General features: G+C 33.6%; 1 protein-coding gene across 1 annotated transcript in view; it reads left to right on the forward strand.

Annotated features, from left to right (window-relative positions):
- Positions 1–10,224: 10,224 nt before the first annotated feature.
- IL13RA2 (interleukin 13 receptor subunit alpha 2) overlaps positions 10,225–21,529 on the forward strand; it is a 36,938-nt gene continuing 25,633 nt past the window's right edge. The window contains exons 1-6 of the mRNA XM_049767029.1: positions 10,225–10,318; positions 13,179–13,330; positions 14,696–14,849; positions 15,655–15,775; positions 19,257–19,441; positions 20,315–20,457. Coding sequence (XP_049622986.1) covers positions 10,225–10,318; positions 13,179–13,330; positions 14,696–14,849; positions 15,655–15,775; positions 19,257–19,441; positions 20,315–20,457 — 849 coding nt within the window. The remainder of the gene's footprint in view (positions 10,319–13,178; positions 13,331–14,695; positions 14,850–15,654; positions 15,776–19,256; positions 19,442–20,314; positions 20,458–21,529) is intronic.

Consider the following 21,529-nt stretch of genomic DNA (forward strand, 5'->3'; position numbering starts at 1 on the left):
GGGGACTCTGGGGTATTGGGATTTGAATATATGTCGGCGTCAATACACTGCAGAATTGCTCTGAGCCTCTAACTTCTTTTTCTTTTCTTTTTTTTTTCATTGTTTTCTATTATTTAAATACATTGGTTAAAATTTGTTGATAATTTAGTTTCAGTCGTACAATATACCTTCATCTATGAACATTTCCCACCAACAATATCCCCACTTTCCCTCTTACCTTTCCCCTACTTGCCTCTGAGGCAGGCATTTTGTAATTACATTTATCTCTCTTTCTCTCATTTCCTTTTTCTTCTTTTTAAACAATGTGGTTTGCACTATTGTTAATTAATGTGTACCACGCATATCATGTTATCTCCATTCAACACCCAGTTATGTCCAGAGTGATCAGTTCCAAATATTATTGTCACAGTGGCACCTTCACTGCCCTAACTGCATGGCCCCACTACTTATAGCAAGCTTCCTACTGGTCCTCCAGGACTTCTTTTCTATTGGTTCTAAGTATTATTACCATACTATATTTTTCTTATATCCCATTAATGAGAGAGATTATTCTATGCCTACCACTCTCCCTCTGACAAATTTTACTCATTTTAATACTCTCCATATCCATGTGTATATAAGCAAATGTCATGATTTCATTTTTCCTAATACTTGCATAGTATTCCATTGTTTCCATAGTTTTCCAGTACCACATTTTTGTTAGCCACTCATCTGTTCTCTGATACTTGAGTTTTTTCCAGATTATGGCAACTGTGAATAATGCTGTGATGAAGATAGCAATGCAAAGGACATTTTTGTATTGCACTTCGGTAACTAGGGTATATTTCTAAGAGTGGTATTGCCAGATTATAAGGAAATTCAGTTTCTAGTTCATTGAAGAAGATCCACATTGTTTTCCAAAAAGGCTGAACCAGTCTACATTCCCACCAGCAATGATTGAGAATTCCCAAGGCCAGTACTGGTTGTTCTTGTCATTTGTGCGTCAGTCCCTGTGGTGTGAGATAAAATCTAATTGTTATTTTTATTTGTAGAGCATTTTTCATGTGCCTTTTTGCTAACCTGCATTTGTTCTTTGAAAAAATGTTTATTCATTTTTCTATCCATTTTTTTTTTTGTTTTTGGGCCACACCCATTTGACGCTCAGGGGTTACTCCTGGCTATGTGCTCAGAAATCGCCCCTGGCTTGGGGGGACCATATGGGACGCCGGGGGATCGAACCGCGGTCCTTCCTTGGCTAGTGCTTGCAAGGCAGACACCTTACCTCCAGCGCCACCTACCCGGCCCCTTTTCTATCCATTTTTGAATGGGTAGATTTTTGTTTTTTTTTTCTTCCTGAGTTCTACCAATGCCTTGTATATCTTAGATATTAAAACCAAAGCAGGCAGGTATAAAGTGAACTATTTCTCCCATTCTTTGGGAAGTCTTTCAGTCCTAGTCACCATTTTTTGTTGAGGTGCTGAAGTATCTCAGTTTAATGTAGTCCCACATGCTTACCTTTCCTTCCACTTATTTGGCCAGTGTGTTTGTTTCTTGAAGATGGCTTTAGTTTCCATTTATTTGATGCAGTTTTCTATCTACATTTTCCTCTATGTACCTTTTGCTTTCATGTCTGACAGTAATGTCTTTAATCCATTTTTATTTGACTTTTGTGCACTGTGTTAAACAGAGGTCCAAGTTTGCTCTTATGCAAGAGTTTGACCTATGAAGATCCCTTGTTGATTAATTGATTAAAGATTAATTGATTGTTATTATTATTAATTAACTAAAATACTAATTGAATATATATCTGAATGTTAATCTCAGAATATTCAAGTCTATGCCATTGATCTGGGGGTCTGTTTTTATCGCAGTACCATGCTGTTTTAATAGCTACTGCTTTATAGTATATATTAAAGTTGGAAAGAGTGAGTCCATCCATCTTCTTTTCCCAGGAAATGGACATTTTTAAGAATTTAAAGAATTTAAGAATTTAAAGAATATTTGATCTGCTTCTTTGCAAAGGTATTCTTATAGGGAATTCATTAAATCTGTGCAGTGCTGTGAGAAGTATGTCCATTTTAATGATGTTAAAAATATGTGTTTCTGGGTGGAGCATGGAACAGTGGTAGGGCATTTTTCTTGCACTTGGCTGACCCAGATGGACCATGTTTGATCTTACAGCATTCAATATGGTCCCCCAAGACAGGAGCGATTTCTGAGCTCATAGCCAGGAGTAATCCCTGAGCATCACAGTGCGTGCCCCCCAAAATATGTTTCTACTTCCTTGTGTCCTCTTTTATAGCCTGAAGCAGTGTTTTGTAGTTTTCTTTCCATAGATATTTCACCTCTAGTAAAATTGACTCCAAGGTGCTCGATTTTCTGAGGAACAATTTTGAATGCAATTTTTATTTTATTTTATTTTTTTGGCTTTGGGCCACACCCGGTGATGCTCAGGGATTATTCCTGGCTATGTGCTCAGAAATTAGGCCTGACTTGGGGATCATATGGGATGCCAGGAGATTGAATCGTGGTCTTTCCTGGTTAGCCCCAGCAAGGCAAACACCCTACCACTTGTGCCACAGCTCTGGCACCATAGGATTATTATTTTAATATAACTTTCAATATCTTTCATTATTTGTGTATAGAAAAGCTGTGGAATTTTTTTTCTGATTAATTGTGTAGCCTGCCACTTACCACACATTGTTCCCAGGGATTTTTTTTGTATAATCTTTGGGATTTTATAAATATATTTTTTTTATCATCCGTAAAGAGTGGGACGTTGAATACTTTCTTCCCTATCTAGATGCCCTTGATAACATTTTTTGCTAATTTCTATGGCAAGTCCTTACAGTATTATATTGAATAGAATTGGCAAAAGATGGCAATCTTTATTTGTGCCAGAAGTTAGAGGAAAGGCTTTTAGTTTTTCCCCATTGAGTACAATGTTTGCTATGGGTTTGTGGTAAATGGCTTTGATGGTATTGAAGACAGTTCCTTAAATTCCCAACTAGTTGAGTGTTTATATCTTGAATGGGTGCTGAACCTTGAGAATTTTTAGCCTCATCTATTAAAATGTCATGTGATTTTTGTTTTTTTTTCACTTTGTTGATATGCTGTATTATATTACTTGACTTGTGTTTGTTATACCATCCTTGCATCTCTTGAATGAATCCTACTTCATCATAGTGTTTGACATTCTTCAGGAGTTGTTGGATTCTATTTGCTAGAATTTTTTGAGGATCTTTTTATCTGTGTTCATCAAGGATATTGGATTGTAATTATCACTTTTATTTGCGGTGTCTCTGCTTTTGGTATCATGTTGATGGTAGTTAGCTTCATAAACTATTTGAGAGTGTTTCCTGAAAGAAGAACTTGAACGGATTGGTAGTAGGTCTTTTTTAAAGATTTGAAAGAATTCACTAGTGAATCTACCTGGGCCTGGACTCTTGTTTTTAGGACACATTTTGATTAACATTTCAATTTCCTCCATCTTGATAGGTCTATTCAGATATTGCAGATCAACTTGGTTCAAACTGGGGAGATTGTAGGAGTACAAAATATATTCATTATTTCCAGATTTACTTGTTTTGCAGCATAAAGATTCTCAAAGTAATCTCTGATTACCCTTTGAGTTTCTATAGTATCTGTAGTGACATATCCCTTTTCATTACAGTAATCATTACAGAGGTTATAGAACTAAAGACCTTGCTGGCTTTATCTGATGAGATTAAAAAGTAATTTAAGAAATATTGTCCAACCAACTTGAAATCAGCCTTTTCTAAAGAAAAAGAAAAACATTGGGGATTGAATTGTAGTCAAATCTCCAATTATTATTATGAAGTGATTATATGCCTTTGAAGAAAATGACTATGATGAGTTATGATGCATTACCTACAGCAAGAAACTCATTTTAATGAAGAGTAGACATTACACTGAAAAATGATCAGTACTCAAATCACAAAAGATTTTTTTTAGATTTTTATCATGAAAAATTCAAAGAGTAGATTTAAAAGACTTTTTTTATACAGACAAAGTTGTGAGATATATGAAAACAAAATAGATAGTATGGTAACAATATCCAGAGACAATAGAGTTAAGGGTCAGGAGGCCCATCCCAGGAGAGGAAGCTTGCCACAAAGAACCATGAGTGCACTTAGAATAGAGAAGGGTCTACTTGGACAATGATAGTTGGAAATGATTGATATGGACAAGAACTTGGTGCTTGTGGGAAATTGACATATAAAGTACCCCTCAATTGACAATACTGTAGACCAAAGTGTTAAAAGGGACACAGAGAGAGACAGAGACAGAGCCAATTGCCTGTCTTAGAGACAGGCTCCATTGGGGAAGGTGGGGGATTGGAGGGAAGCAGGGTAACAAGGACAATGGTGGAGGGAATAGTCATAGTGCACTGGTAAATGATGGTGCATATTGTATGACCGAAAACCAATAAAGAACAATTTTGTAGCCATGGTGTTTAAATAAAGCCATTAAAAATCAGTCAATATTTACTCCTGTCTATAAACTCAAGAATCATTCCTCTCAGGTTTCAGGGACCTTGCTAGTGTCAGGGAAAAACACAAGTTCACCACATGGAAGGCAAGTGCCCTACCTACTGTACTATTACTGTTTTAATATTCAAGAGTTGTATGTAAATATTTTTCCTGAATCTAGAAAACTAAAGAAAATATATTTAAACTATTAAATACACCAGCATTTAAAAATATTTGCAGTGAACTAAAAATGTCTTAATTTTTGTTAACTGGGAAAGAGAAGCTCCATTAAGAAAGAGAAAAATGTGGTTGAAATGGGAGAAAAAGATTCAATGATAGAGGTGAAAGGGGAAAGGAGGATGTCCAGAGAATACTGAATGAAGAAAGAAGTAAAGAATAATGGATTGCAATGAAATAGCAATACTGCACACTGAGCTTCAAATAAGCTGCTTATCTAAGTCAGAATAAATCTTATCTTGTTCAAGGACTTACACTTATTGAAAATCTCGGAAGTTTAACCAATTTATTCTTTGATCTCTCATTTTCAGTTTTCTAAAAAAAAAGCCATATATCTCAATTATAAACTTTAAAATAAGAATAAAAACTATGAGTTTTGGTCTTTATTAATTTAGGTTGTCAGCCATGTTTCTAGACTAAATACAACTTAAAAACAAAGTATTATTTAATTTTTCTCTGAATATGTTTCTGCAGAGAACAACTATTGCAGAGTAAAATAGAAGATCAAGAGCTGATTCAATTATGCAGTGGGTAGAGTGGTCAGATTGAATGAAGTTCACCTGAGTTCTATACCCAGCAATCCATATATTCCTCCCAAATATGCCAGAAATGATCTTAGTGCAGACTGGAAAAGGGGGGGGGTGATTTAAAACATATTGCTTAAGAAAGCAGAGATAGTTTTACAATAGAATTAATTTGAACTGAGTTTGTCTCTTGTCTCTTTGGTCTACTTCATTGGTATCCTCTCATCTCTTTTATAGGTGCATACTGACTATCAGTGTTTGTTCCATCCACACTATGCCCTAATGATTTCAATTGATGCTGTGACATTCAATATATGTTGATAATTAGAAAACATATGTATTGAAGTATGGCCTTTTCCCTAATCCACAGCTCAATACATAACTATACTTGAATAGTTAGGAAAGTCAAATAATCATTCAAAGTGAATTCATGTCCATCATCACAAGACCCATAAGCAATTAATTAGTTGCATAAAAAAATTAGAGGCATCTTCCTCTGACCAGTAAATCTTGCCAATATATCCAACTATTGTTTTCAACATGATTTTTAATATGCTCTCTATTTTTATGATAGATTATAAGTAGATAATTATACACAGTAGCCCTTACAACTGTAATTACATACTTGCAATGGTTTAAATGCTGTCACTTTAATATTAATAAGTGATATAGCATTCTTCTTATCTTTGTGATGTTACCTTATAATTTCTTTTCCTTACCCCAACTGAACTTGATCGTTTTTCTTTATAGGTCACACTTAGTGGTGCTCAAGGGACCATGGTATTCTAGGAATTAAGTCATGTTCTGTACACTAGACCTTTGATCTGTTTTCCGTGTCCTAGATTTGCCATTGAAAATTTATTCAACTGGTTTCTACCTAAGATTTTATTACTATGTTTATTGTTTTCTTTATTACTCTTTTTAATAACTTCTCAATTTATTTCCATTATAGAACTTAGGGTTTTCTAACATGTCCATTATCTATCTCCAATAGGAGAAAGTTTCGTGTGGTCAGATAACTTGTGTTAGTTACTGCTGTATCCTTAGTATCTACAATAGATTTTAAAATATAATATATTTCTAAAAATTATTGAATAATATACATGAAGTAAATATTTATGTTGACACTATTTTCCAAAACTGATGTTGCTAATCTATGTGTATTTTCAGTGTGTAGTTTATAGACATGGGAGGGCATATTTGTAGAACAGACTTGTAGCGATCTTAATGGGTCACTTTGTGTTCTATTTTTACTTAGGAAGGTGGGAGTGAAACAAATTCTATTATTTGCTTTTGAAGTTGTTTAATGAGGTAAATGTTTTCGGTACATTGTGTTTCCTTGAAAAAAAAAGTATTTGAGAGCATCCGAGCAGGCATGGGGCTTTAAATTGGACAGACTTTTTATATCTATTTGCAGAACAGTAGTGCCTTCCAACACAACTCTTCTGCAGAGACTTCAATTAAATACAACACAAGGTATGTATTTAATAATAATTTGAACTGTTTTAAGAAATTGAGGACTTACAGGGATATTTTGAAAAAAATTATAACGATATGCTTATCTGTTTGATAGAATTATATATTTTATAAAATTCTCATATGCAATAATAATCTGAAAAGTTTAAATATTTAGTAAATTAATACTGTCATTGTTTTGACAATTCAAAACTACTTCTCTATATAAGATAATACAAGTCAAGATTATGGTTTTCTGGATGAACTTAGAATGTCATACAGAATATAAAAAATAGGAAATATAATAAATATTTCTTTCAAGATTTTTGGAATATATCTCATATATCAACAAGTAAAAAGTATATAACATCACAAAAATAATCACATAAAATACTTTTGATTTTATTATAATCTTCTTCTGAAAAAAAATTCTGTATTTTATTTTTTAGGAATTTCACCATTCATTCACTACTGCGTTTTTTTTTTTTATATGGGAATGACATAGCACTTGACTCCTTATGATGTTTGTGTACTTGCCATAAATTCCCCAAAGTGGAACTGCAGGTCATATGGAAATCCCTCCCTAATATTTTATAAAATCTCCAGATTTTTTTCAGAGAGGCTGATACATAGCAAGAATACCATCAATAGTGAACTAGACTGCCTTTTGTGCCACATCACTGCCAACACTTAGTGTTTCCAGTTTTTGACATATAACATTCTTCTTAGCCACAGTTGTAACCATTCAATGTATTTGATATCAACTTTATCTAACTATAGTATATAAAATTATTAAATATATTCATTACTAGTTATAAAAGGGAAAGAAATTTTATAAGTTATTGTTATTAATACAGACACAGGAAATAAGAACAGATAATTACTTTATAAGGATGGTGAGTTGAAGGTTAATTATGATTATATAAATGAAAGCTGTGGACAATAGTAATCAATAATAAAGCATGGATACTAATCTTAATAAGAATAGAGTTATAAATTAGGAAATCAATTTTGATAAGTCAGAGCAAATATATAGCTTGGGTAAATATATTTAAGTTTTTGCTTAGTAGCAAGGAACTAATATAGATTATATAGAATAATTTTCGATTAATAACAAGAAGTTCCAAAAAAAGTTGTATGAACTCAGATATCTTGCATTTCTCTTTGGGTGTTTTTTAGTTTAAATAAACAAAGACAAGAGACGGTAAAATATTAGAAAATTAAAATGATTCTTTAGGCCTATGATACCTTCTTGCATCTTCCTTTCTATCCACATTTCTTCACTTTTTGTAACCAGATGAAGCACCTCCTAAGACTAGAGATAATCCTATGTGCCACAGAAAGAATTGTTCTTTGGGTAAGAAAGTCCAAGACATTCTTTAGATTTATTTCATGAGCACCTTCTGTTATTTTGTATGTAAGTGACCCAGGAAGGTAGATCTTCCATTTCCTGCCTTTGCAGATGTTGGGCTGTTCTAGAAAATGTTACTTAACAGACTGAATCATATTGCAGTAAGTACAAAATGAATGAACGTTATGTCTGTGCTCAGTTCTGTTGTATGTGACACAAGACTACAAAATATTTGGTAGTAGATGAAAGACAGAGAACTTTTCTGAGATATAAGAATATTTAAACAATGGTTGTCTTAGTCTTACTGAGAGTTTGTAAAGATTATTTTTCAGACCTATTGCTTTGTATACACAGTAATCTGAATATTCTACAGAATGAAGTGAAGGGTTCAGGGCTGAGTGGATTTGAAAGGATAATATGGTGGAGGGTGTGGTGTTGAAATGTTATTTTTTTAAAATCTGGTCATATTGTAAATCATGGTGACTGAAATTTTTAAAAATGAGATAAAACTGAAACCCTAATCAATGTGAACAGCTTTGAGGAAGATCTGGGTATATAATTTGATTAAGTCTATCTGCTACCTACCTACAGATGCTTTAAAGGGCATCAATGAAAAAGCAAATCAGGAAGGAGTTAAAGATACAGACTTACAGGATGGACCTCAGTAAGAGAAATGGAATTCTCTTAAGATATTATGAGGCATAGAAAAACAAACAGCATGTTGCTGATTCAACCTGGCTAGCTAATTGAAGGAAGATAGTGTTTGAGTTTTAGGGAAAGTGTTTTATAATCCAAAGCAAACACGTGGGAATCAGCATATTCAGTATTATGAATGACGAGTCATATGTCTGTCCTACTTTCAACATGATTACTAATTTGCTGTGTAATCTTGAGCAAATCTGTGTTTTACTTCCTGATATATAAAGCAGGATTGTACTAGCATGACTTCAATATGTTGCTGACTCTAACAGTTTGATCCAGATTATGTTGTGTCAGGTTTGAAGCCTAACAACATTAGAACGTTACAGACGGACCAGGTAGGATGAAAGGGTAAAGAAAGATAGAAGATCTGCCATACCTAATTAACTTATGCAGGAAAAATTGTAGTTTCTGAATGTTGTGTTAAGGGACATTTAGTTCTAAATTTCCTGGAAATAAAAGTGCTGGTTCTAGAAATATAGATTAATGAGAAATAACAGTCCTGGGAGTAGAAAAAAATTTTAATGGAGAATATGTCCTAATTATATGGAGACATGGATCCTGTAATTTGTGTTATCACATCAATATACCTCAAGGCTAAAATGATTAATTTATATTCTGTGGTGGTAAAACAAATTAGTTTTTAGAAAGGGATAACCTTTTAGTAAAGTTTCCCCTTTGGAAATGTTATTCTAGTTATAGGTGGGGCGGGGGATAGTCTGGAGGTTAGAAAGTCCAAATAAGTAGGAGAAATGATGGAGATATTGAAATGAAAAACAAAATGTTGAGGAGAATCCCAAGTTTTTGATTTGGGATGCTGGATAAATGGTTATACCAATCACTAATGCAAGAAAATAGGGGGATTGATGAACTAATATGAGAACAGATATGAAGATAAGGGGTAAATTCTGGGTTATCTGAGGCTTTGTGTGGGTCATAAGCTTTATCAGTCGATAGAAAACTTTCAAATAGTTCTTTAAAAACTTTCAAGTAAGGATTTATGTGGTAATGTTTTTTGGTTGCTGTTGCTACGTAAGAGGGTTGTTATGAAGAGTAATAATGCATAACTTCCCTTGTGAATCAATAATATTGTTCTCATGAGTGTGGTGTAATTCTCAAACATGCTCTTTTGTCCAGTAGTAACACTGTAGAAAAGTATGTGTCTCTGTTGATTTATAGAAGACGGATAGTAAAGAAAAGTAGAAATAAAAGGCTATTGAATTTTCTTTTTTTTTTTTGGTTGTTTATTTTTATGCTTGTTAATAGCATGTGACAAAATCATTCCTATTAAATTATTTGTCCTGGTTGATATTTTTCTGTCTCTAGGGTTCAAAGAAGCACTTTCCCAAATTTATGATAGAAAATATGAAAAAGTTCCCAATGCTTTTTTTTTAAATCACATTTTGTCCTTTGAAGTATGAAAAAGTTAAAACCTTATTTTTTTTCTTCTTAGTGTGGAAATTTCAAGATATCAAATCTTGAGAAAATGATCCCCTTTCATTTGGATATCAGATGCCTAACTTTTCTTCTTATCTACACAGCATTTGATGCTGTCTTATCTTCAAACTCTGAGATGAAAGGTAAAGCTTAAAATTGAGGCATTAATGTCTTTCAAGCTTCTCTGTTAGGGTGCATATACATATAATATGTAGATATAATTTTCCTGAAAATATTTTAAGAAGTCCATGTACAAAGATGTTCTTATTAGCCTGTTGCATGTAAAAGGTAAGTAATAAACATTTTGTGGGGAAAAAAAGGTAAAATATTATTTTATGTGTTTTGTATGTTCTTTTCAAAGGCAAACTATTTGAAATTTTATTTAAAGTCTGGTAATATTTGGAGCCTAGTACCTAACTGGAACTACTTTTTAATTATAAAAATTTAACATTTAGATTAGAAAAATATACACAGAGATTTAAGTAAGTTTACAAATAATTAAATGATTATTAAATTATGGCTAACTATTATAGAGTGATTTGATGTATCAATAAATGCTAAAAGAATAATATTGTCATTTTATGCTCAATAGAGATTTTCCTTATTGGTCCTCCTTTCTGGAGGCTATTTTCTTGACCTCAGCAAGTATTATGAAGTAAGGAAGAAATCAGGGATAATTATTAGCAAAATGGCAACAAGGGAGAAGACCTATAATATTATGAGATAGGCTAAGGAAATTACAGTGTTTCTCACTGAGTTGATTACATTTATTTGTAAGTCATCACATGGGGAAATCATTGCCTCCCATAGCTTCCTCCCTTCCCAAACTGGGATAACTTCAGAGTATTACTCTATTCAACTGCCAGTCACTACCTGAGTATTTTCTAGGGTTAGTGTGTTATTGCTAGGTTTAGGATTAGGGTATGCTAAGGTATAGGGTTAATGATAGGATTGGGTTAAGATTATATTTAGGGTTTGGGGTAGTTTAGGGGTAAGGATAGGGTTAGGTTTAGGGTTTATTTATTTTTTGTTTTTATTTTTTTATGTAATCACTGTGTTTACAAAAATTTCACATTGGGATTTCATCATAGAATATATGTCACCCTTTACCAGTCCAATCTTCCCACTATCAATGTCTCCCCATTTCTCTCCCCCACGCTAAACCCCTGCCTGTGTCTCAGAGAGGAATTCTGTCTCTCTTCCTCGATCTCATTGTCATGGTAGTTGTCATTGTAGTTAGTACTCTAGCTGCACTCACAGCTCATGCAAGCTTCATGTCATGAGCTGGTACTCCCAGTATTCAGCTGTGTTATCTCTGGATAATATTGCTATATTGTTTTATTTTTCTTATATCCCACAGATGAGACTATTCTATGTTTATCTCTCTCCCTCTGACTCATTTCACTAAGCTTAATACCTGAGCACTTTCAATGAGTTATTCTGGTTTTCCATCACTAGGGATAATTCTAAACTTTAATTACTTTGAGGGTTCAGTTGTTAGAATGAATCAATAAGATCTGTCTGTTTTCTATGTCCTTACGTCACTTAGTGATAGCAGCTATGTTTTCTATCTCTCCTTAGTGTGTGCCATGATGTTATATGCATATTGTAAATACCGAATTAGTGTAAATTATTATATAATGAAGTGTTTGCATCCTATAGTAACATTTTGTCTGCGACCACTGAAAGAACTTTATGAATATTTATTCCTGCTGAAAGTCTTGTAAATGTTAAATTAGTGTTTTCTATTAAAACCTAGTACTTACCTATGAAAAACCACACTTTAATGTGATTTTTAGTGTTATTTTAAAATAATTTTTCCCCATTTAGTTAAACTCTATGACTAAAAAGTTATTCATAATTTTATTTCAGTATCTTACAATGCTTTCTCAAAGAGGGGCTTAATGTATATAGTAACATTCTAGCCTTTAATATTTGCTTGAGATATTATGCATAACATAAAACTTATTCTTTAAAAGTACACCATTAGTGGGCTTCATAAAATCCACTAAGTCATGTAACAACCACATTAGCAAATATTAGAATACTTAATTACGCTGAGTGAAATAAGTAAGAGGGAGATAGACACAGAATAAGTTCACTCATCTGTGGAATTTAAGAAAAATAAAAGACATTATTGTAATAATACCAAGAGACAATAAGATGAGGACTGAAAGGACTGTCCCATGATATGAAGTTTACATCAAAGAGTGGTGAGTGCAGTTAGAGAAATAACTACACTAACATCTATCATGCAATGGTAGTGAGTAAGAGAAATAGAATGCCTGTCTTGAATACAGGTAGGGGTCAGGGAAGAAGGAGATGGGGACATTGGTAGTGGGATGGTAGTGGGCAGTAGGTGAAGGGGAATGTTCTTTTTTATGACTGAAACCCAACTACAAACATGTTTGTCATTATGGTTCTAAATATATAATATATAAAAAAGAATACTTAGGGGCCAGAGCAGTGGCGGGGAGTGATAAGGGGTCTGTTTGACTGGCTCTAGCCTAGGATGTACCGTGGCTTGATCCCTCGGAGTTCCATGTAGTCCGTAAAGCCAGGAGAGATTTCTGAGCACATAGCCAGGAGTAACCCCTGAGTGCCACAGGGTGTGCCCCCCAAAAAAAGAATACTTAAATATTTCCAATTAGAGAAAACCCACATAGTGCCTGCCACAGTCATGTTTTATTCCACTCCTTTGATCCATGTGAACAAATGATTTTTCCAAAGTTTTAATTAATCAGAATAATTCATATACATGGGGACATATACAATAAAGTATTTTGATCCTGGCTTTTCTCACTTTAACATAATATTATAAAGGTTCTTTGACATTGTAACATGATCAGTATTTCATGTTTTACATGACTGAATAATATTCTACTGTATAGATGCAACACAGTTCATTTGATCATCAGTAGGTGGATATATGGAAGTGACCTAACAATCTTCCATTTTGTAAAGGAAAGGTCTAACATATGGAATTTATTGTTTTTGTTTCAGTTTATCCTCCACAGGATTTTGAGATAGCAGATCCTGGATATTTGGGTTATATCTATTTGATTTGGCAACCTCCCTTAAAGATAGATAATTTTAATGATTGTACAGTAGAATATGAATTAAAATACCGAAACATTGATGGTGGACGCTGGAAGGTAAGCAAAACATACACCTGCAGTCTCAGAATGATTATTAGTAATTTAATTGTTTAATTCCAGTTCCATCTACAATTCTTGCATCTTAGTAATTGCTGTTAATTTAGAGCAAACTTTTGTGGTCTACCTCTGAAGTCTGCAGTGGGAACCATAGTTAAAAAAGTATTTGGGGGACTGGACAGATAGCATGGAGGCATGGCATTTGCCTTGCATGCAGAAGGACTGGGATTCGAATCCTGGCATCCCATATGGTTCCCAGAGTATGCCAGGAGCAATTTCTGAGCATAGAGCCAGGAATAACCCCTGAGTACTACCGGGTGTGACCCAAAACAAAACAAAAAACAAAAAAAAAAAAGCATTTGGCCCCATAAAATATGGACTTGAAAGTAGTAGCACATTTTTTACCATATTTTGTGATTACTTATAAACCTGCAATTGAATGCACTGCAGTGATATTACAGTGGGTAGGACACCAGCATCATCCAAAATGCTCCCGTAGGCTGGCAGGAGTGATTCCTGAGTGCAGAGCAAGGAATAATCCCTGAGTACCATCAGATGTGACCACCTCCCCCAAAAAAAATCCCCTGTGTATGGATATTAAGTGTACTACTGGATTGCTGAGCTTTTTATTTGTAACAATCTTTGTACTCTTCCCACCAAGCACAGAATGTTCCTCTTCATATAATTTAATAAGTATTCAACATTTAGGGATATTGACTATGTCAATGGGAAAGGTCAGAGATTTCTTTTACATGAAACATTCTATTTATTTTGTAATTTAACTAGACAGTTGCAAGGTAAATTCAAATCAAACATTCATTGACTATTTTTTGTGTTGGGTAGTATGTTAGATATTAGGAAACACAGGATTAAGTGATACATGAAATTAGTCATTCTATTGAATGACTCAGTTTCTCTGGATTTCTAAAATTTCCTCTGGGATTACATTTTTTATCCTTACTAAAATGCATGTATGCTATTTTAAAGATGATGAACACTTTGTTCCACACTTAGGTTTCTAGTTATTGGAAATTATCTCTGATTTCAAGTTGGTTTCTTTTCTGCCATATAGTCATTTTCCCTTCAAGACCATTTTGTTTTTTGCTTGTTTGTTTATAAAATGAGATGTAAGATTCAAATATTTTTCATACAATAGTATGAAATAAACTCTACAAGAAATATAATTGCTTATATATAGGGAAAATCCAGGACATTAATGAATTTTTGAGGGTTTTTTTTGGGGGGTGGATGGGAGATTGAGTGACACTATTGGACTGTATTCTAGCTCTAGCTACTGATTTCTTAACCTTGCTCATATTGCTTTCACCACTATTTCAAACTTGATTCTCTTTTTTTTTCAAACAGACCATCATCACCAAGAATCTCTTTTACAAAGATGGGTTTGATCTTAACAAAGGCATTGAAGCAAAGATTCACACACTGGTGCCAGAGCAATGCACCAATGGATCGAAAGTTAAAAGTTCTTGGTCAGAAGCTACTTATTGGGCATCAACAAAAGGTTAAAACTTGATTTTATTTATAATTATAGTTATAGACAAATCTTTAGAGAGAATAATTTTTCTTTTTTATATTAGATTGCATATACAATTGAGAATGTGCACAAAACAGAATCCTTTAAGGAGTAAATTGGTGGTCTTTCTTTTCTTTAATTACTTTATTTAAACACTCTAATTATAAGGTTGTTATAGTACATTTATTTTTCACAAAATTGTTCATGATTGAGTTTCAGTCATATAGTCTACAACACCCTTCACCAGTGCACATTTCCTGCCACCAGTGTCCCCATTTTCCCTCTCTTCCTCTTCACTGCCTTCTCCCTTGCCTAATTCAGTGACAGATATTTTTATTCTCTCTCGTTCTCTCTATCCTTTCCTTTTTTTTTACTTCTAGACACTGTGCTTTGCAATATTGTGCCCACATGCAAAGCTTGTGCTTTAGTTTTCTCAGTTATTTCTCAGCTCCTGATTGGCTAGTGAAAGTTCTTAAAATTAAAAAATATTGGCAAATCTACATCTATTATTATTTATAGTTCCTAATCTGGGGTTTATTTGAGTAAATCTGTATAGGTGAGCAATTTAGTACTTTTGAATATACTTATATTAATATTAGTTAATGAATTCTCAAAAGTATTTTTTATTTTTTATGATTAAGTGATTTCCAATAAAGTGTTTGAACTATTCCTAAGTATGATGATTGTTAAATAAAATGGGAAAACAAAAGAACGTAAAATACAGTTGCATTGGGATTTCCCAAATGGCTCCATCATAGACCTTTGAAGCATTTGCCACTTATTATTTTATTAGGACATGCCAACACCAGAATTCAGGGCATGGAATGTGTGTATAAGAATTGGCAACATTTATTCTGCTTTTGGGAACCTGGAGTAGGAGCACCTATAGATAGCATTTACAACTTGTTTTACTGGTAAGTATTTTATAAGAATTTTGTGTTAGTATTCTATCTCAAATCTAATCCACATTACTAGTAACTATGTTCACTAAATTAAATTCACTATGTGTATATATGCATATCTATAATTTCATTTAGGTTCTTTGTAATTCTTTGGGATTTTCTATGGGAGTCAGTACATTTAGGCTATAGTTTATAGTTTTGGCTATCGTTTATAGTTTATACATTTATAGTAGTATTCTATGGGTGATAGACATTCTGTATTGAGATAAGTTTTATACACATCTTATAGATAGAATTATAGCCTAGAGTATTCTGGCATATGTTATATTATTGTCTAAAAAAGAATACCTCTTAAAATTGATTAATATATCATCCCCTATCTTTTTAACTATCAGAAAACCTTTTAAATGTAGATATTTTTCACCTTCAGTTGTTTTTATTTCTAAGTGGTTTCATGGCAATCATATTAATCATCTTGCTCTGAGAGTCCTTTATAAGATTGCACATAAATTTTTCACTTCTTATTTCTACTCTAAGAGCTCTCCTTTATGATAATATCTAGATTGCTATGGTCTCCATAATGAGACTGGAATATCAGCCTACTTTATCTTGGTTTTTCCTAATGTTACTTTTGCTTTATCACCACTATAAAAGAAATTTTTTCTAGGAAATTTTCTCCTAGAATCATTCACCTCCACTTCCCCCCCCCCAGCCCGTGCTATATTCTTTTAAGTTTTTGTGAAATCCCTTTCACCAACTCTTTGAAATTCTTAATCGAATAATTTGCAGTAGTATCAATATGACTCTGCTCTATAATGCTCACTGCCTTACCTTTTCATGATATAGCAATGTTGCTATATCACGCCTACTGCAAAAGTGACAGAATATTGCCATCATTATCTCGAAGTACCTGCTCCTGCCTCACCCTCAGTATCTTCAGATGACAATTCTATTGACTGCATGCTAGGGTTGCCTTCGATGGACATTCCCTAAACTTTTGATTTGTTTCTTTATTTTCCATAAATTAGAGAGATCATGGTGCTTATCTTTTTCTTTCTCACACACTTAGAAAGACATCCTCCAAAGTCATCCAATTGTAAGTGAAGCAAGATAGCTTTCATTGAAAGAAACTTACTTAGATGTGAGGAGAAAGGAGAGGAATGTGTGTTCAAGAAAGAAGATGGAAGATGGCAGACGAGAGACACATATTCAAGAGAGAGCAGGGGCTTGAAAGGCAAAAACATTCTGGAAAAAGTTGTGGAAAGAAATCATAGAACATTCTTCCATATTGCTTCGGCCTGAATACATACAATTTAATTTGGGTGCTGCCATAGAAAGCCACATTGCGGTGATTCTTTTATATGTTCCAGACATTTAGGTTTACCAGGTGGGGTTCCTGGTTCTCAGGGTTTGTTCTGGAAGTTCAGAACAGAACCTCAAAAGTGCTTACAGATCCGGATGTTCTTGTTTCCACAGCTGAACGCTGCTTGAGCATTGTTCAAGGGACATTGCTTGAGTGGTCATGCCTTTAGTCTTTATGGTTTCCTGAGGTACTAACGACAATTATGGTTAATATTAGATATATTCTTTTTGGTTAAACTGATCACTTTGAACTCTGACTTCCCTGTTCTTTACACCTTTAGAATTTTGTTTGTTTTGAGTTTTTTTTGGGGGGAGCCACATCCGATAGCTCTCAGAGATCATTCCTGGCTCTGTGCTCAGAAATCATTCCTGGCAGACTCCGAGGACCATATGGGATGCTGGGGATCGAACCCTAGTTCATCCTTGTGTTGGCCACTTGTAAGGTACTTTCATTCTGGCCCCACCTTTAGAATATTTTAAATGCTACAAGGCAAGAATGTTTGTTTTCACACACCCAGAAAGGAAATCTTTCTTCTTTGTAGTAGTCTGCCAGTAATTCTGATGGGAATTTTCAAAAGTTAGTTATAAAACCCCAAAATCTTCTTTCTGGAAAATGTGTTTCTTTTCTTTCTTTCTATTTTTTTGTACTATCTTTACATAAAAGGCAAATGGTTCACTGCTGAGCTATTTTCTTCCCCTCTCTCCTCTTCTCTCCCGTCCCCTCCCCTTCCCTCCTCTCCACTCCTCTCCTCTCCCCTTCCCTTCTGTCCAATATTGTCATATTTTTTATCAAAGTCAGGTATCTTCTCATAAAAAGCATGTGCTCTATCATTGCAGAGCATTTCTGGCTCCATGAGGTCTTTAAAAATTCATATATCAATGCTGTGGAATAAGATATTATCAGTCCTATTAACTAGGTTCTAATCTATTCTGGGATTATTTGTTGTGTTCTTGAGGAAGCAATTTCAACTTTTAGCATTGTTTCCTAATATGAATTGACAGGTCAGTTTCTATGATCTAAATGACTAGTAAGCATTTACTAAATGAGACAAAGTTTGGAATAAGATAGATTCCGTCTCTCTTTTGCACTATTTATAAGTTTTTGTATATTATTTCATGGTTTTTTTCTGTCCATTTAAATATCTTTAAATTAAATCAATATAAGACATTCTCATCTTAATAAGGTAATGAGAAATAAATATTAACATGGACAATAAAAGAAATAAAATGTTGCCACTATTACAAAATAAATCTCTGAGGTTAAGCTTACAATTTACATATCTGAAGTTGTATTCAGTCTACTAGCCTAGAGAATGCAAACTTGCAAACTCTGCTTAAATTAATACTTGGCATAAAGTGAACTCAGAAGAATTTTTATATTTGTATAGAACCTTACCAGCTGCTACATTGGCCTCTTTTCAACAGAGATTTTCACTGCCCTTACACGTAGTTTTGTATTGTAAGCTAAAGGAAAATAATAAAAAACTCATCACTTTGGGCATCAGTGGGGGCATTTCCCCTAACTCCCACCAGCTTTATTACTGGCAATAAATGACCTTTGGATGATATGGCCACATTTCCTTTCTACAGAATAGAAAAGTATATATTTACTTGCCCAAAACAACTCAATTCTTTTCTTTGACCTTCTCTGTGAATTTTTTTATTGTTTGTATCTTCATGTATACTATATCTTTAGAGGATCTTGATTTCTGTCAAAACAATATAAATAGGATTTTAATTATGTTATTTTCTAAAATAAATTCCTGAGTACAATACAGAAAAGACAGGCTTAGTTATATAAGCCCAAGAGTTCTTATTAGGCGTCTTATCTTAATTCACTGATTCTGTTAGTGAGTCAGCATAGTTTAAATACCTGTATGAGAATCCTTATCTTGTTTTTGAAACTTTGGAAAGGCTTTCATTGGATCACGAACTCTATGAAGCATTAAATGATCTGTACTCTCCTTAATATTGCTCACTAGCATTTATCATCGCAGCTGTCACATACTCGATAAACACTGCATACAGTAAATGATTTTTAACAATTACCTAATATCATATGATTAAAGTTTAGGAATATGATATTAGATGATACTGGCAAGACAATTCCTAATAGAACTTCATTTTATAGGTATGAAGGTTTGGAGCATGCAGTACAGTGTCCCGGTTATATTAAGGCTGATCAAAAAAATATTGGATGTAGATTCCCTCAATTGATGTCATCAGACTATAAAGATTTCTTCATTTGTGTCAATGGAACATCACAATTCAAAGCTATCAGACCCAGCTACTTCATTTTTCAGCTTCAAAATCTAGGTGAGTTCAACTTGAAGATGCTTTCTAGTTTAGGCCATTTATAACTACATGGAAGGAGTTAGTGAATATTTTCAGAACTCAAATTTACTGGTGTGACAAGCCGCATATAAGTCTGAATCATGACTTTAGCTTTTTATCACTTTATTATTTTGTAGTTGTTTTACTATAAACAAGATATTTAACGTTTCAATTTTTATTCAGTAAAATAAGGAAAATATCATATTTGTTTTGACACATGAATACTTATATGGCATAACACAATCAATTCAGTGCCCAGCACATCATAAAGAATTTAGTTCTTTCTAATTCTAGTAATACAGAGGAAAATGATTAATTTAGCACCTTAATTTTTCTTTGAACCTCAATATTTCTTCATATATGACTGTAAAAATTAGTTTGCAAAATAACCACGTTTTTTAAGTCATTGTTCCCAAAATTGGCACAATTCAGAGAATGGTAGTAACAGGATCCATTTGTGGGGTACTTTCTGTGTGTTTCTTTAAAAACAGAAGATTTCTGGAAGAACTACTTTTTTGAAAAAGTGGTGATAGGCAAAATAAGTTTGAGAAATTTTGTTCTAAATAAACTAATTTTTGTTTATAAAGCATCTTGTTATTGTTGCATTTATTGGAAATGTATACTGGAATCAAACCCAAGGCCTCATATTTGCAAGCCATAAACTTTAACACTGAGACTCATTCTTAGCCCAGGACAATAATGTCAATATTTAATTCTTACTATAGAAAGTAGACTTTATAAACCTGATTTATCTTTGAAGATGTCTGTTATGAGGTGTTCCCAGCTGTTGACAAAGAATATGACTACAAACCTAAACACTGTCTATGTCTAAAATGGCTTCCTTTTGTTTTCCAGTTAAACCATTACCACCAGACTACATGACTCTTCTTGTGAAGGACTCGGATGATATTTACCTCAGATGGACAGTGCCAAGAGGCCCCATTCCACCAAAGTGTTTAATTTATGAAATTCTATTCATAGAAGATGATTGTACCAGAGTAATGTCAACTTTATGTTTATTTGGGGAAATTACAAACCTAGCTTTATAAATGAAATAGCAAACATGAGCGTCCAAATCACTTGCTATCCACATAAGTAATATAACATGACATGTATGTTAATTTGTGTAAAACCAAATAATCTAGTGGACAAATGTGATTTTAGGTTGGAAATATAATTAGTCATATCAATTTGACTCTATAAACACATTTCTGATTTCCAATGCATACAACACTTTGTGAAGTGGCCTCTAGCAAATCAAACAAACAAAAAACACCAACATAAGAACCTTTTTTGGGGGGCTAAACAGGGCATATAGGCAAAATTAATGTATATCCTCTGCACCAACAGCTCTATGATGTCCTGTATTATTTAAGGATGTAGACCGATATTATTATGTTACTTATATTCATTGCTTTACAAATTAAAATATGAAAAGAGGTAAAAATATCTTTAGTTTGAATTAATTCCTTTCACATAAAGATAAGAAAACTGGCAGTTCAACAGTCTTACAGGTTCCAAGTTCTTGAATTGTTTTACAATCAAATTTATTCAGCTAGAACTAGGATACAGAATTAATCATTTCATTTGCAATTTAAGCTGTATTATATTATGCGCAATGCGAGGAAAGTGTAAAAAATGTAGTCTTTTGAATGAGACCTCACATTAGATCTTTGAGATACAAAATTGCTGCAGTGTTAGTTTTTTCTTCTTCTTTGAGGTCACTCAGAAAAGTGGCTTCTATTTGAGGGGATATATTCATGTCAATGCCTGAGTACTGGTAGAGATAAAGGTCCCAGAAAAATGAATCAAAATATTAATAGGGAATGGACTGGAGTGAGAGCACAATGGGTAATATCCCAGGTGCCACATAGGATCTTCTGAACCCCCACACTGAGTGGTTCTTGGGTGTAGGGATTGGAGTAAGTCCTGAGCACTGCTGTGAGTACCCCACCAAACAAATATATAAGGAGAAAAAAGCTTTCTGTGGGGGGGTGAACTCTATAGTTTTCAGATACACAATATTAACATATAATGATTTTGGTTTTTACTAACTCAGTGTATGAAGCA

The sequence above is a fragment of the Suncus etruscus genome, chromosome X, assembly GCF_024139225.1.
Source record: "Suncus etruscus isolate mSunEtr1 chromosome X, mSunEtr1.pri.cur, whole genome shotgun sequence".
Taxonomy (NCBI): Eukaryota; Metazoa; Chordata; class Mammalia; order Eulipotyphla; family Soricidae; genus Suncus; species Suncus etruscus.